General features: G+C 37.3%; 2 protein-coding genes across 7 annotated transcripts in view; one reads left to right on the top strand and one right to left on the bottom strand.

Annotated features, from left to right (window-relative positions):
• The window catches only part of NAT8L (N-acetyltransferase 8 like), a 110,863-nt gene that overhangs the window by 6,729 nt on the left and 87,272 nt on the right, over nt 1-16,862 (bottom strand). For 2 of the 4 annotated variants that reach the window (XM_042458573.1, XM_042458575.1), the window contains one exon: nt 8,471-8,539. The exons of 1 other annotated variant lie outside the window; for it this stretch is intronic. In XM_042458573.1, coding sequence (XP_042314507.1) covers nt 8,471-8,539 — 69 coding nt within the window. Of the gene's footprint in view, nt 1-8,386; nt 8,540-16,862 lie in introns of all 4 variants that reach the window. One more of the 4 variants, XM_042458571.1, reaches the window with a different exon arrangement.
• The window catches only part of MXD4 (MAX dimerization protein 4), an 89,150-nt gene that overhangs the window by 70,611 nt on the left and 1,677 nt on the right, over nt 1-16,862 (top strand). Inside the window, exons 6-7 of one of the 3 annotated variants that reach the window (XM_042458579.1) lie at nt 1,709-1,843; nt 3,306-4,196. The exons of 1 other annotated variant lie outside the window; for it this stretch is intronic. In XM_042458579.1, coding sequence (XP_042314513.1) covers nt 1,709-1,818 — 110 coding nt within the window. In that variant the 3' untranslated portion in view covers nt 1,819-1,843; nt 3,306-4,196. Of the gene's footprint in view, nt 1-1,708; nt 2,003-3,305; nt 4,197-16,862 lie in introns of those variants that run through there. One more of the 3 variants, XM_042458578.1, reaches the window with a different exon arrangement.

Raw genomic sequence — 16,862 nt, 5'->3', positions numbered from 1 at the left:
ATGATTTGATCTAGTTCATTTTCGGTCTTTGCAATGCCACATAGTTTTGAGTCTATACATAACCTTTCTTTTAATTGTCTGTATGTAAACCAATGTATAACATATCCCGTCTCATTCAGTTGTTCTATTGATCTTAAATGCAGCTTCCCATCTATCCATTCAATCAAATCTCGGTATTTTACACATTTATGCGTGAACGTTTCTTGTCCATATTTCCATGCTTCCTGCAGCGATAACTATATTGGTAATAAATTATAAAATTTCATCTTGACTTTCTTCCAAACCATGAACAATGGTCTCCTTATGGCATGGTCTAAAAACTCTTTCTGTACATCAGTCCGATTATAACATAAATAGCCGTGCCAACCATATCTTTGATTGAATCCTTCTACCTTTAGTGTATCTATGTCTTTAAGCGTAATCCAATTCGATATCCATTCCAAAGCACAAGCATAATAATAAATCTTCAAATCTGGAATGCCTAAGCGGCCTTTTTCTTTTATGTCTTTCATCACGATTTTTTTGATCCTGGGTTTTTTCTTTAACCAGATCTATTTGAATATTTCAGATTCCCATATTTTAAAAGGTTTGCCATTGTTTATAATAGGTAACTTTTGAAACAGAAACATGAATTTCGGTAATATACTCATTTTGACTGTTGCTATTCTGCCAAAGAATGAAAGGTTTAGCTTTGACCATCTGTCCAAATCAGTTTTGACTTTATCATATAATTCTGAATTCTTTGTTGATAACGTTATTCCCAAATATTTATTTTTTTTATTAATTTGCAGGCCTGACAGTTCCTGAAATGTATTTTTTTTCTTCTTTGGACATGTTCATGGTTAATGTTTGGGTTTTATTGATCTTAAATCCGGCAAATTTCCCATATTCATTAATTCTTTCCAATAATGTTTTTACATTTTTGGTCGGGTTTTCCAATATTATTGCTAAGTCATCCACATGTGCTTTAATTGTCAACATTTCTAATTTGTTCTAACAATATTTCCGGTGTCAAAATAAAAATTAGTGGGGATAATGGGCATCCTTGTCGTGTTCCTTTGTGGATATTACATACATTTGTTTTTTCTCCATTCACTATTATTTATGCAGTTTGTTTCTTATATATTGCGTTGATCCATTTAATAACCCCCCCCCCCCATGTCCATTCCTTTTAGTACTGCATTTATGAATTCCCAGTTCAACAGGTCTAATGCTTTTTCTGTGTCAAAAAATATGAAAGCTGATTTTTTAAGTTGGATTTTTTTCATAATATTCAATCAAATTTACCATAATTCTTATATTTTGTTTCAATTGCCTTTCAGGAAGAAAACCAGATTGATCTTTATTTATACATTCTTGTAACAAAAAAAATTCAATCTAGAAGCCAATATTGCTGTGAATAATTTGTAGTCCAGATTCAATAAGAAAATGGGTCTGTAATTTTGTGGAAGCCAAATGTCTTTGTCAGATTTAGGAATGAGTGTGATATATGCATTTGTCCATGTGTCAGATATTCCGTTTTTTATTATGTCATTAAAGAGTTCAAACAAAGGAAGACAGATTTTGTCTTGAAAAATTTTGTAGTATATAGCTGTATATCCATCGGGCCCAGGTGCTTTGCCCGCTTTCAAGTCTTTTATCACCTCCATTAATTCCATCATCGTAATATTAGCGTTAAGAACCTTTCTATATTCTTCTTGAATTTTAGAAAATCCATACATCGAAGGAAGTTATAGTACCACTCTATTCTGCTTTGATCAGACCTCACATGGAATACTGCATCCAGTTCTGGACACCACAATTGAAAAAGGAAGTTGACAAGCTGGATGGTGTCTAGAGGAAGGTGACTAAAATGGTGAAAGCATGCCCTATGAGGAGAGATTTAGGGAGCTGGGTATGTTCAGCCTGAAAAAGAGAAGATTAATAGTAGTATGAAGCCATGTTTAAATATTTGAAGGAATGTCCTACTGAAGATGGAACAAGTTTGTTTTCTGCAGCTCCAAAGAATAAGACCCAAAGCAATGGATTCAAACAACAGGAAAAGAGATTCCACCTAAACACTAGAAAGAACTTCCTGACAGTAAGAGCAACAGTGGAATACTCTCTCTTGGAGTGTAGTGGAGAAGGTGGCTTTTGAACAGAGGCTGAGTGGCTTTGATAGTGTATTCTTGCATGGCAGGGCACTGGACTGGATGGCCCTTGTGGTCTCTTCTAACGCCAATGATTTTAGGATTCTGTGATACTAGCCCTACATAAGACCTTTCATCAATGGGACATGAGGGCATGTTTTAGGGTCTTCCTGATTCCCTTGGGGAAATTAGGGGACATTTTGAGCCAAAAACATTTTTGGGGGGAATTTTTTGGCAAAATTTCATTTTGAACCATGGGGAGCCTGTGAAGCCTCCCAACATATTGAAACATCCTCTACACCCCTGGAGCTTATTTGAGGGCATTTCCAAACACACAAAAAATCAAAAATTTGAAAAAGGTTTTTATGGGGGAAAAGTTGATTATTTGAAACACTATTTTTACCCTTGAGGGATATTGGGGGGGGGGCACAAAAAACAGCCCTGGGAGGTCACATGTAGCCCACTGGCCACACTTTTCTAATCCATGATTTACGTTTATTCGTATTACTATTTTTGTTTACACTGTAATTATAGACAGCGATGACCTATAACTTTTCAGTCTATTCAGTCTGACCATATCTATTTTTGCAGAGAGACATGCAAAAAGCATTTTTAGTATTTTTTTTTTCACCTAGGGAAGATAGTGTCCACCAGCCCATACCAGTAAAACTTAGAATAGAATCATAGAATCATAGAGTTGGAAGAGACCACAGGAAATTGCAATTGAAGCTGTTTAAAGACCAGCTACTAATTCACATAATCAGCAGGAAGATCACAAAAAGTAAACTGAGTCAAAGGCCTCTCTGAATTCATGTGAGATTAGATTCTTATATGATATCATCCTGTACCTGGACTCTAATACTAATTTAGTACTGCACACATACTAGACTATATATGACAATTTGAAACACCTCTCAATAAGTCACAGGTGCCAAAAGAAACAAAGCCTATGAAGATCTCATAGTTTGATAAAGAATTTTATTAATAGACAATCAAAAAGAATGATTAAATTTCAAACCCAGGCATGCACTTTGGGAAGTAATGTGTGAGGGATGTTTTGTTTTTTTCCTCCTCATTCTATTATATATCTTATATTTTTTCTCCTTTTTTTCTTCTCTTTCCCCCTTCTTCCTTTGTGTCTCATGTATGTGCTATCTCTATGTTATGTTTGAATAGTTTAATTGTATATGTGTACTTTTATACATCTTTTTAAAATTCAATAAAAATCATTTTAAAAAAATAATTCAAAAGGAATCTGAGAAGCATAAGACGAGAACAAGCCACACGTGATCTTGTGGCTCAGAGTATTATGTTGAAATTTAGATGAGATTATAAACAATTAATTGCAACAGCGTTGCAGACAAAAGTTACCATATTTTAATTAACAATAAAAAACAACTGTACTCCCCAATATCATTGCCAGCAAGTTAAATTTCTCAATTAAAATTTTTGAAGGGTTAAATTTAATTTGTTGTTTTATTCCTAAAACTTTCTAAGCTCAAAAAAACCCCCCAAAACATGTCATACTTACAATGGTGACTGAAGCAAATGTACACAGTTACTATTATACTATTGCAAAATTGGTTATAAACAAAAAGAATCCTAGACTTTGAAGGCCAGACGGAAATTGCTGCCTTTCCTAGACACATAGTGGTAAATAACCAAATTTCGGTTTCATCCAATACTCCTTATCTATATCATGTTACAATACCCAAATTTAGGAGAGCTCTATCTTTATTTAATGCTCTCCCAACAGCAGTGCCAGAAGGGAGATATAAAAAAATACCTTATGAAACTCGGCTTTGTCCTTGTGACGATGGCGTTATTGAAACTACAGCGCATGTTCTATTGTACTGTCAATTCTACAAGGACAGTCACCACCAGCTGATTACTCCTCTTCTAAACAAACACCCTGGACATACTGAAACTTTCTATTTACGTTATCTTCTGGGCAATCAGAAACCAAGTGATGTTCACAATGTAGCAAAATTTTGTTACATTGTATGTAAAACAGGCTCCCAATTGGTTGGTGAAAACTGATATGTGTATAACATGACCTTGAATTTGTATCTGAAATTGTTTTTAACAATTATTAAAAATTGTATTTTGCAATTATTATTTTATGAAATTATTTTGTATACTGGTCAACGACCGAATAAATCTTACTACTACTATTGCACTTACAATGAGAAAGAGAGAGGAGATACCCCAAAAGTATTTTTAAGCTGAGAGGGTTTAAAAGCTGGCAAGCAGGTCATTATTAATTTTGCCAACTTGAATGTGTGTTTTTATAAAACAGCAAAAATACTGAATACCAAATGATAACAATAAGAATAGTAACAACTGAAGCCAATGTGTCTACTATGAAGACATTGACAAAATAACAAAATCTTACAAAAATTAAAGCATAAAATTAATACATCAAGCAAAGGGGAAAAGATGTAACACTCTACTATGCATATGCAAATATGGCTATAAAGTCTCCCAACACACCCTCAGAGACTCAGTGTGGCATAGAGGTTTGAGTATTGGGTTAGGACTCTGGGAGACCAGAGTTTGAATTCCTGCTCAGACATGGAAACCCATGTCATGATAACCTTGGGGCAGTCACATTCTCTCAGCTGCAGATGAAAGCAATGGCAAGCCCCCTCGGATTCTGAACAAATCTTGCCAAAAAATCCTCATGATAGATATACCTTAAGGCTGCCATAAGAAATTATTTGAAGGTGTACAACATACCCCTCTTCCAGAACATTTTGTTAAAGAGCAAAAGCTGTGGAGATTGTACAGAACAGGACTCTCAAAAGAAAACACAAATCACTTATATCTACCAAGCCTAGGATGTAAAAAAATTCTCTGGAGTTAGGGATGATTAACGAGCTGGGCCATATTTGCTGAGGATATGTCGTTATTTAGGGCTGGAAAAAAAAAACAAAAGAGAAAAAGCACTGAGGGAACCTCTCCTTTTGGGATCTCTTTTGATGGAAGTAAATGAAAATTCACTCTCACCAACTGTAGCATGATGCATATTGGGAGCAAACTTCACCTATCAGCTTCACATGCTGGCATCTGAACTGGCAATGTCTACATCTTGAGGGAGAGAGAGGAAGGCTAGCTCCACCAGGGCCAGCCTGAAGAAAGAGACTCCTCCCTCCATAAATGTCATCTTCTGGCCTATGAGGGAGTTGACCAGGCAGGACCAGCTCCATCAGGGCAAGCCTGAAGAAGAAGAGCCCTCCCTCCGGTCCATCTGCCTGGGTCCAGACCTCAGAGGGAGAGAAGAATACTGGACCTGATCCCTTTCCCCCCTCACCATTCCCTTCTTCTTCTTCTTTTGTGTCATGCCTTTTAGATTGTAAGCCTGAGGGCAGGGAACTGTCTATTATCCCCTCTGTTGTAAGCCGCCCGGATTCCCAGTGATTGGGCGGCATATAAATAAATCCGATTATTATTATTATTATTATTATTATTATTATTATTATTATTCTCAGGATCAGTGAAAATAGATCAATTAAAATACTGGAAAGGGTGTAGCTGTTTTTAAAAAAAGGAAAATTCCATGTTGAACATCATTAAGAAAGGAATTAGATCTGTGTTCTTATGAACACTCTTACAAGACTCTTACTAGAAATTCTCTCTGTATGTTCAGTATAACATCATATCAAGTGTGAATAAGATAGGTACACACATAGCCTTTGTTATTCCAAGCTTTCTTAATAATTCTTTCCCTGTTTGATTGAGTTTTCTGATTCTCAATCTCACTTACATATGAATCTTGGTGGTCCACTTTTGTCTGATCATTTCAGGGAGGTGGGGGCTCAGTTCACCCCACTCCAGTTCAAGAATCCATGGAGAAAGAATGTAACACCAGAAAGTGAAAAGGCACAGAAAAAGAGTGAGACAAATGTGCGAGAATGAGGTACAAGTCAGGATGGCTTTCCCTCTAGATAAACAGCATTCTAGAGAAAAGGCTCTTCCCTCAAGTTTTCTGGAAATAATATAATATGAACTTCTAGTAATCCTTGTTTATAATCTGAAATGCCAGTAAATGAAATAATCTTCACAGGGTTTGTTTCTTTGTTTATGATGAAACCCATCTGCTAAGACATAGAAAAAGCAGGGAACAGATGTGATGGAATATTTATTTCATATGCTGATGGTTTAATCAAATTGCAGGTGGGAATATTTTAGCATTTTGAAAACATTTGTTTTAGTACATTGATATGAACAAACTAAATATGAATTTTAAAATTAAAACAGACACACATGGCCATGTATGTATGTTCACACATGCATCTGCACATGCAAATATGCATGCACAGAGACACACAGAGTTTCCTTTCAACCCATCATTTTTCTAAGATTTATCCAAGCTACTGTATATGCATGATTATCTTCAGACTGTACAATGACAGTAGTTTGTTGTTATTTTTGTCTGCTGTTATTTTAAAAACTCAGTATAAATAAAGCTAAAAAAGATAAATCAGTTGAACCACGGTTTTGCAACTGAAAAAAATAGCATAGTCCCAGTACAAACACACACACACACACACACACACACACACACACACACGTTTCTTTCAGCTCATCATTTTTCTAAGACTTATCCAAGCATGTTTATCCTTAGTTTGTAAAATACCATTCACAGATCTTTGAGGAAGGATCTGCTAATGTGATAGGATGTTGGCAGGTGGGGGGTGGGAGAATTACTTGGTTACTATGCCTCTAATCTTTGTTGGCAAAGCACCCAAAGCACAGCCTCTCCTTAACACCTCAGGAAGAAGGTGGAGGAGATACCTTGGTCCCACACTTATTAGGGCTTTATAGGTCAATACAGTATTTGCACGTTGATTTGCAAGGTGGGGGCCATTAACGTCATGACCCATCTTTAAAAACAGAGAAGAGAATCACTGTTAATAACTTGATTGCTACATTCTGAATTTGGACATGTTGTGGCAGCCATGGATAAGCTGAATTCTATGTAACATAATTTTGGGGTGTTCAATATGCATACATATTGTGCTTTATCTCTAGGATGAATCATGTGTTGCTTCAATATATTTTAATTCTTTAAGTACAAACTGTTTTTAAAATCTCATCCAATCACACAAGATTGTTGTGAATCTTTTTACAGTTATGGTTTGTCACTATATTCACAATCTCATCAAATCAACTTTTGTGATAAGTAAGAGTCCTGGTTTGCGGTGATACAGATTGTATTGAGTGGATAGATCTCTTATTTTCTAGATCTCTTGACATTCTAGCGAAGTAACAATGTACAAATAGGTACAATGATAGTTCTTCATGTGAATACTTGAAGCAGTGAGTGGCAGGACTCTGAAACCTAGGTTGGAAAGGAACGTTCTTAAATTTTGTGTACTGCATACTTGGCTGGAATTGGGTGTCCATTCTACTACTCCTGGAGGCTTAACTGTACATGGTGAACAAGATCTATTCCAAGCACTCAAGCACTCATAGAAGGTATTGAATTTGTAAAATAATTCTGGGGTATGTTTACCCTTTTCCTTATGCCATTTCCCTAATTTGCCTCCATTCAAGTTGCTATTGAAAAACCTATCCCTTAAAAAGGGGAGGAGATAAGGACAATACAGATATTTGCTTCTTCCCCCAAACAGCAGGATTTAAACTGAAGGAATGATATGGGGATAGTAGTAAATGCTTTGGACCAATTTAGGTTTCTTTACAGCTTGAAATTTGCTCTTCTGCATCACATACGAAAGGAACAATATTGTCTTTGCTTCAAAACATGGAGATAGGGATGAACACTAACATCCCTCTGATGAAGGAACTAAAGAAGGGAGTTTCTAGGAAAAAGCAATAGTTGTGAACAGCCAGACGACAAAGAGATGGATACAGAAGTGTCAGTAGTACAGGATGCAGTTGCCTAGGATCGCTGTGCCTCACGTGAGCGTGAGCAGCCATGTGTCTATTCTTATTTAGGAAACTGGGAGGACTGAATTTACAAAACCTCTGCTGCAAATGTCATTGATCTCCCAACAATTATGGTGCAGAATAAAAATGATGGAATTAGCAGTGTTTCGAAAAGAACTGCTTCTGGAGATGGAGGAAACAGAACTAGCATGGGGAAATGAACACATTGTCTGTTAAATTGTAAAAAAAGGTTTTTATTTTTTAAACAAAAAGGGATGCATATGAGGAGAATAACTTGGGAAACTGTAGAAAAATATGTAATTTGAAAAGGTATTTGAAATTTATATTGCACAAATGGGAATTGCCTTTTTTACTGCAAAAGATTTTTGGGGGGGAGGATACGTCACTTCTTCTGAGGGATGTTCTGAAGGTTCCTGGAGATTTCTCACCAACAGGGTAGGATCTGCAAGTAAGCTTGGTCCAGCATGAGGGCATCTCTTCTTTCAATTCTGCTGATTCTGCAAGAATTAAAGAATAGCAATAAAAACTCCACAGTATTACTGTGCCTGTTACAGCACAATGCATGCACTCCAAGAGCATTCCCACCCCAAATGTGTTTGATTCTTATTTCATCCACTTAATTATTTATGTAGCATCATTGTTATAACAATGATGTATGATATAAAGTGAATGTTTCTATTATTTTTTATTATTATTATAAGGATAATGAAAGTATTTTGGTATAGTACTGTAATGAATCATTGTTTTGAATAAAAATTATAATTATATGCAAATATTTTTAATTATTTTAAAAAAATATTTGCATAGCAAATTTTTTGCAGAACCTTTCCATTTACCACAGCGCTGTGCTGAACTGGTTTTACTCAGTGTTGTTTTGAATGGACTAAATCACTTATTCAGCACCAGAAACATTGCTACTTGTCACTCATTAAGGCTTGTGTTTGAAATAGGAATGGATAAAGTGAATCATAGAATCGTAGAGTTGGAAGAGACCACAAAGGCCATCCAGTCCAATCCCATTGTCATGCAGGAACTATCAATCAAACATCCCCCACAGATGGTGATCCAGCCTCTGCTTAAAGACCTCCAGAGAAAGAGACTCTACCACACTTCAAGGAAGAGTGTTCCACAGTCAAACAGCCCTAACTGTCATAAAGTTCCTCCTAATGTTGAGGTGGAATCTCTTTTCCTGTAGCTTGCATCCATTGTTCCGGGTCCTGTTCTCTGGAGCAGCAGAGTACAAGCTTGCTTCCTCCTCAATATGACATCTCTTCAAATATTTAAACAGGGCTATCATATCACCTCTTAACCTTCTTTTTTCCAGGCTAAACATCCCCAGCTCCCTAAGTCGTTCCTCATAGGGCATGATTTCCAGACCCTTCACCATTTTAGTCGCCCTCCTTTGGACACGCTCCAGTTTCTCAATGTCCTTTTTGAATTGTGATGCCCAGGACTGGACATAGTATTCCAGATGGGGCCTGACCAAAGCAGAATAGAGTGGCACTATTACCTCCCTTGATCTAGACACTATACTTTTATTGATGCAATCTAAAATTACATTGGCCTTTTTAGCTCCCACATCGCACTGTTGACTCATGTTCAACTTGTGGTCTACTTGGACTCCTAGATCCCTTTCACATGTAGTTTCATTCAGCCTGGTGTCCCCCATCCTATATCTGTTCATTTCATTTTTCTGCCCTAAGTGCAGTACCTTACATTTCTCCATGTTGAATTTCATTTTGTTAGCTTTGACCCAGATTTCTAGTCTATTCAGGTCATTTTGAATTTTGATTCTGTCCTTTGGGGTATTTGCTACTCCTCCTAATTTGGTGTCATCTGCAAATTGAATAAGTATGCTCCCAATTTTGTCATCCAAGTCATCGATAAAGATGTTGAATAACACTGGCCCCAGGACAGAGCCCTGTGGGACCCCACTGGTCACTTCTCTCCTGGATGAAAAGGAGCCATTGTTGAGCACCCTTTGGGTTCGTCCGGTCAACCAATTACAAATCCACATAACAGTTGCCTTGTCTAGCCCACATTTTACAAGTTTGTTTGCAAGAATGACATGGGGAACCTTGCCAAATGCCTCACTGAAATCAAGATATACTGTATCTACAGCATTCCCTTCATCTACCAAGCTGGTAATTTTATCAAAAAAAGAGATTAGATTTGTCTGACTTGTTTCTCTGAAACCCATGTTGACTTTTTGTGATTATAGAATTGCCTTCTAGATGTTCACAGACTCTCTGTTTAATGATCTGCTCCAGAACCTTTCCTGGTATTGATGTCAGAGGAACTGGACACTAATTGTTGGGATCCTCTTTTTTCCCTTTTTGAAGATGGGGATGACGTTTGCCCTCCTCTGGTCTGCTGGGACTTCTCCTGTTCTCCAGGAGTTCTCAATTATTGTCAATGGCTCCGAGATTTCATTTGCCAGTTCTTTTAATATCTTTGGATGTGGTTCATCTGATCCGGGAGACTTAAATTCATTTAGATTAACAAAGTATTTCTATACTACCTCTTTACTTATTCTGCGTTGCATTTCCGCTATTGTGTCTTCTGCTCCATTGTTCTCAGGTTGAGCATCCTTTTCCCTTTTGTGAGAAGACTGACAAAAAGAGAGTGTTGAGTAGTTCTGCCTTTTCTCTGTTCCCTATTAGCATTTTACCATCGTCTCCTAGGACTTCTCCTGTTCTCCAGGAGTTCTCAAAGATTATTGCTAAAGGCTACAATATTACATTTGCCAGTTCTTTTCATACTTTTGGATGTAGTTCATCTGGTCCTAGAGACTTATATTCATTTAAATTAACCAGATATTCCTGTACAGTGGAGCCTTGTTATACACTGGGGTTTGGTTCTAAGATCCCCTGTGTATAACAAAATCCGTGGATGCTCAAGTCCCATTAAATATAATGACATAGCAAAATGGTGTCCCTTATAAAAAAATGGAAAATGAAGGCTTGATATTTGAAATTTATAATTTTTAAAACATTTTCAAACCATCGATGCATGAATCCATGTATAAAAAATCTGTGTATAAGAAGGGCCAACTGTACAGATGAAACTGATTATTTAGACCCATTTCAATCCGGCTTCAGGACAGGATACGGAGTTGAGACTGCCATGGTAGCCTTAGTCGATGATCTCCGTCTGGGCATTGACAGGGGAAGTGTGGCCTTGTTGGTGCTCTTGGACATCTCAGCAGCTTTAGATACCATTGACCATGGTAACCTTATGGAATGCCTGAGGGAGCTGGATATCGGGGGCACTGCGCTCCAGTGGTTTTGATCCTACCTCTCAGGAGATTCCAGATGGTGAAGCTGGGGGACACTTGCTCCTCTAAGAGGGAACTGACATCTGGTGTCCCTCAAGGAGCTATGCTGTTCAACATTTACATGAAACCGCTCGGAGAGATCATCCAGAGACATGGGGCGCAGTGTTATCAGTACGCTGATGACACCCAGATATGTTTCTCTATGTCTCCAACTAAGGATGGCATCTCTCCTCAGAATGCCTACCTGGAGTTGGTAATGGGCTGGATGAGGGAAAACAAACTCCGACTGAATCCAGAGAAAACAGAAGTACTTGTGATAGCTTCCTCGGGTCTAAGGAAGGAAATTTGCCAACCTGTCCTGGACGGGGTCATACTTCCTCTGAAGGACGAAGTTCGCAGTTTAGGAGTATTTCTGGACTCGTTCCTGCAACTGATATCTCAGGTAGATGCGATGGCCAGAAGTGCTTGCTATCAACTTTGGTTGATATGCCAACTGCGACCATACCTAGACCGAAGGGACCTTGAAACAGTGGTACACGCTCTGGTAACCTCTCGCCTAGATTTCTGTAATACGCTTTACATGGGGCTACCCTTGTACCAAGCTCAGAAGCTTCAGTTAGTGCAAAATATGGCAGCCAGATTGGTCACCGGTTCATCAAGGTACGACCATATTACACCTATCTTAAAAGATCTTCACTGGCTCCCTATTTGCTTCTGGGCATAGTACAAGGTGTTGGTTATTACCTATAAAGCCCTACATGGCTTGGGCCCAAGTTACTTACAGGACCGCATCTCCTTATATAATCTACCCCGCACTCTTAGAACATCGAGTAAGAACCTATTGGAAATAGCAACCTTTAAATTTGTTGCTACTTCGCAAAGAGCATTCTCATCAACGGCTCCAAGACTTTGGAATAGTCTTTCTGAGGAGATCCGCTCGGCGGCCTCGTTAGAAACATTTAGAAAAGCAGTTAAAAGCAGCTTGAGTTAGAATATATCTCAGAAATCGAAAAGAAACTAAAAATAACAAGGCAAAGGAATTTTGAGCAAGCAAATAAAACAGGGAAATGGCTAGCATGCAAGATAAGAAAAGAAAGGGAGAAGAAAACAATTAATAAAATCAGAAAAGGGGATTCAATATTCACGCAACAGAAAGATATTGAAAAAGTTTTTATAGATTTCTACAAGAATCTGTATACCAAATATGAGGTCGAAGAAGAGAAAATCAAAGATTATTTGGATGGAATTAAAATTCAATCATTATCCGATGAACAGCAGAGACGTTTAAATAATTTGATAACAAAGGACGAAATCAGGGAAGCAATAAAACAATGTAAGGTGGGTAAGTCACCTGGGAATGATGGACTAACAGCTTTATTTTATAAAACCTTTGTTGAAGAGATATGCAACCCATTGCAAAAAGTTATGAACCACTCTTTGAATGGCAAGCTACTGGATTCCTGGAAAGAGGCTGAGATTACGCTAATATCCAAAGAAGGAAAAGATATATGTAAGCCAAATAATTATAGACCAATCTCTCTCCTTAATAGCGATTATAAGATTTTTGCATCAATTTTATCCCATAGACTAAAAGAGTGTTTACATTACAGGAATTAATTGATGAAGACCAAAAGAGGATTTCTACCTAAGCAACACATGAGAGAGAATGTTAGAATAATTATAGATATATTAGAATACTTTGAGCAGCATATTGATAAGAAAATGGGTTTATTTTTTCTTGACTTTGAAAAAGCCTTCGACTCAGTAAATTGGAGTACATTGGTACAAGTATTGAAAAAAATCAAGGTAGGAGAAAATTTTATAAAGTGGATTGAGAAAATTTATATAAATCAGAAGGCTCAGATAAGGGTTAATGGAGAAAGAACCACATTTGTAGACGTATCTAGAGGAACTAGACAGGGCTGCCCACTCTCCCCAATTTTATTTTTAGTAATTATCGAACTTTTGATCAAGGATATAAAATCAACAAAATTATCAAAGGGGTTAAGATTAAAAAACATGATTACATGATAAGAGCCTTTGCAGATGATGTAATAATAATTATGAAAGATCCATTGGAAAATATAGATGAAAATTTGAGATTATTAGACTTATTCGGTTTAGTAACTGGTTGCAAAATTAACAAGGACAAATCTCTAATTATGACTAAAAATATGAAATTGAAGGAAGTGAAAGTTTTAGAAGAGAAATCAAGAATAAAAACCGGTAAAAAGGTCAAATATTGGGTATACAGATCTCAACAAAAACTACAGAACTATTTGAGAACAATTATAAAAGTGTATGGGCAAAAATCAAGACAGAGTTAATAAAGTGGAATAAAATAAATTTATCAATATTGGGTAGAGTAGAAACAATTAAAATGAACATATTACCTAGAATTCTGTTTTTGTTCCAAATGATCCCCGTTGTTAATTCGGATAAAGTATTTAAAGATTGGAGTAAGGATATTGCGCAATTTATATGGAGAGTAAGGAAACCTAGAGTGAAAATTAAAACCCTCCAAGATGCTCGAAGTAGAGGCGGTCTTAATGTCCCAAACCTAAAATTATACCATGATTCATGTGTTCTGATGTGGATTAGAGAATGGATTATTTTAACCGATGAGAAATTACTAGGTTTGGAATCTGACGGCTCAGATTTTGGGTGGCATGCATATTTGGCGTATGAGAGAAACAAACAAAATAAAAAAAATTCAAAACACCGCATCAGCAAGTCCCTAATAAGAGTTTGGAATAGGTATAAAAATAGAATATTGTTGAATATGGCCAAATGGGTTTCTCCCCATGAGGCCTTTTATAGGAAGGAAATGATAAAAGACCAGAAATGGTACACGTATGGAGACATTTTGGAAAAAATAAATATTTGGTTGTTGAAAGGTAGAGAGAAATTGAAGGAGGCAGGTTGGAATATTACCTGGTTTGCTTACAGACAATTGCAGGCAAGATTTCAGGAGGATGCTAAAATACATGGATTTGGAAATGATGAGAAATCAGAATTGGGAAAAATTCTAGAAAAAGAGGAAAATAATCTGATTAAGAAATTCTATAAGGTCCTTCTTGAATATGATACTGAAGAGGAAATTGTGAAGGTGCAAATGATAAAATGGTAAATACATTGGTCATCCAATACAGATATCCCAATGGGAAGGAATCTGGGGAAATGGCTTTAAATATATGGCATCACAAAATCTGAGGGAGAATTTTTATAAAATGTTCTACCAATGGTATCTATCTTCTGACAAAATCTCGAAAATTTATAAAACTAACAATAATTTATGTTGGAAATGTCCTAATGAGATAGGTACCTTCTACCATTGTTGGTGGATATGTAAATGGGCTAAGGATTATTGGTTGATGGTTAAAAACTCCATTAATGAAATTTTGAGTACAAAAATCCAACTAAAACCAGAATTTTTTCTTTTGGGAATATTTGATGATACAATTAGTAATGAGCAAAGAAAAATCACTTTCTATATGGTGTCTTTAGCACGTGTATGTTATGCCCAAAAATGGAAATGCAAAGATATCCCCATGAAAGATGACTGGTGGTTAAAATTGTACGATGGGATGGTGTTAGATAAACTAACACAAGCCCTCAGAGACAAACCAGAAGAGCAATTTTTGGACCAATGGAGCAAAGTGATCAAATATTTGGAAAATAATAAAAGAAAATGATGGTAAGATGATATGTTTTCCTTGCTGGTTTTTCCCCTTTAGGAGATAGGATTCACTGTATGTAGTAACTAATTAAGGAAGTCACTTATCCATAATTTAGTCGCTTATTGGTAGGAAGGAAGTCAATTTGAAGATGTGAGGATGTGAAACTGCAGAAGATTACAGAAAAGGATTGTACGGCTAGAATAATATGTAGGTATGAAGTATGTTAGATATGGTACTGTATATACGTTGGAGAATAGTGTTCTGTTGTTTTTGTTTGCTTGTTTTTGTTTTGTGTGTTTGTTTTTATGTATATTTGTTTGCTATTTCAATAAAGTATTTTTAATAAATTTAATTTTTTTAAAAAAAAAAAGCAGTTAAAACCGAGCTTTTTAGCCAAGCATACCCCACCTGATATGAATACCCCCCTGATATGAATGACATGACCTGTCTGTGTATGATCCCTGCTTTGCTTGTTGAGGCTATTGTTATTGATGTTGGATATTTTATTGTTCTTAGCTGCTTTTAATAGAATTTTGATGTAAACACTTTATGCTTTTATTTGGTCTGTAACCCCGCTTCGATCCACCGGGAGAGGCAGGGAAACATGAATAAATTTTATTATTATTATTATTACTACTATCTCCTTATTTATTCTCTGCCGAATTTCCCCTATTTTGTCCCCTGCTCCATTTCCATCAGGTTGAGCATCCTTTGCCTTTTCTGAGAAGACTGAGGTAAAGAAGGTATTGAGTATTTCTGCCTTTTCTCTGTCTCCTGTTAGCATTTTGCCATCTTCTCCATGCAGTGGCCCTACCGTTTCCTTCTTCTGCCTTTTGCTACGAACATATCCAAAAAAGCCCTTTTTATTGTTTTTAACCTCTCTAGCAAGCCTGAGTTCATTCTGCACTTTAGCTTTTCTGACTTTATCCCTACACATGCTAACTATTTGTTTGAATTCCCCTTTGTTAATTTCCCCATTTTTCCATTTCTTATACATGTTCCGTTTCAAACTTAGCTCGGTTGAAAGTTCCTTAGTCATCCATCCTGATTTCTTGAGACATCTCCCATTTTTCTTCCTCACTGGAACTGTTTGAAATTGTGGCTTCAGTTTCTCCCTTTTGAGAAACTCCCATCCATCCTGAACTCCCTTCTCTTTTAGTATTTCTGACCATGAGATCACCCCATTATTTCTCTAAGTTTACTGAAAACAGCTCTCCTAATGTCTAGAATAATAGTTCCTAACCTAGGAGTCAGGACCCCTTTGGGGGTCAAATTACAGTTTTAAAGGGGTCACCAGGCACCCCCCTCAGAGCACCACTTCCCAAACAAAGGGCCTCCAAGCTAAGCTCATTAAAGCAGCAGCCACCTCCAGGCCCCTCAGGTGCTTAGCAACTGCCCACAACGTCCCATTTCCTTCCTCTCTCAGGAACATAGAGCTCTGGAAAAGAAAAAAAAGAGGCAGCACAGCCAAAGAGTTCCAGTTTCACTTTGAATCACTAACCCTCTGCCCCTCTATCCTGGAGAAACCTGTCCAGAAAACCCAAGGCTCAAGGCAAACCTATCCTGGGGCTTTCTGGAGAGGTTTCTACAGAGGGGTTGGCCACTGCCATCCTCTGAGGCTGAGAAAGTGTGGCTTCATGCCCAAGGCTCAAGGCAAGCCTATCCTGGGGCTTTCTGGACAGGTTTCCCCAGAGTGGGTTGGCCATTGCCCATCCCCAGAGGCTGAGAAAGTGTGGCTTCATGCCCAAGGCTCAAGGCAAGCCTATCCTGGGGCTTTCTGGACAGGTTTCCCCAGAGTGGGTTGGCCATTGCCCATCCCCTGAGGCTGAGAAAGTGTGGCTTCATGCCCAAGGCTCAAGGCAA

Source organism: Sceloporus undulatus, chromosome 3 (genome assembly GCF_019175285.1).
Source record: "Sceloporus undulatus isolate JIND9_A2432 ecotype Alabama chromosome 3, SceUnd_v1.1, whole genome shotgun sequence".
Classification (NCBI taxonomy): Eukaryota; Metazoa; Chordata; class Lepidosauria; order Squamata; family Phrynosomatidae; genus Sceloporus; species Sceloporus undulatus.
Note: the sequence above shows the minus strand (reverse complement) of the source record. Positions and strands in the feature narration are given on the sequence as shown.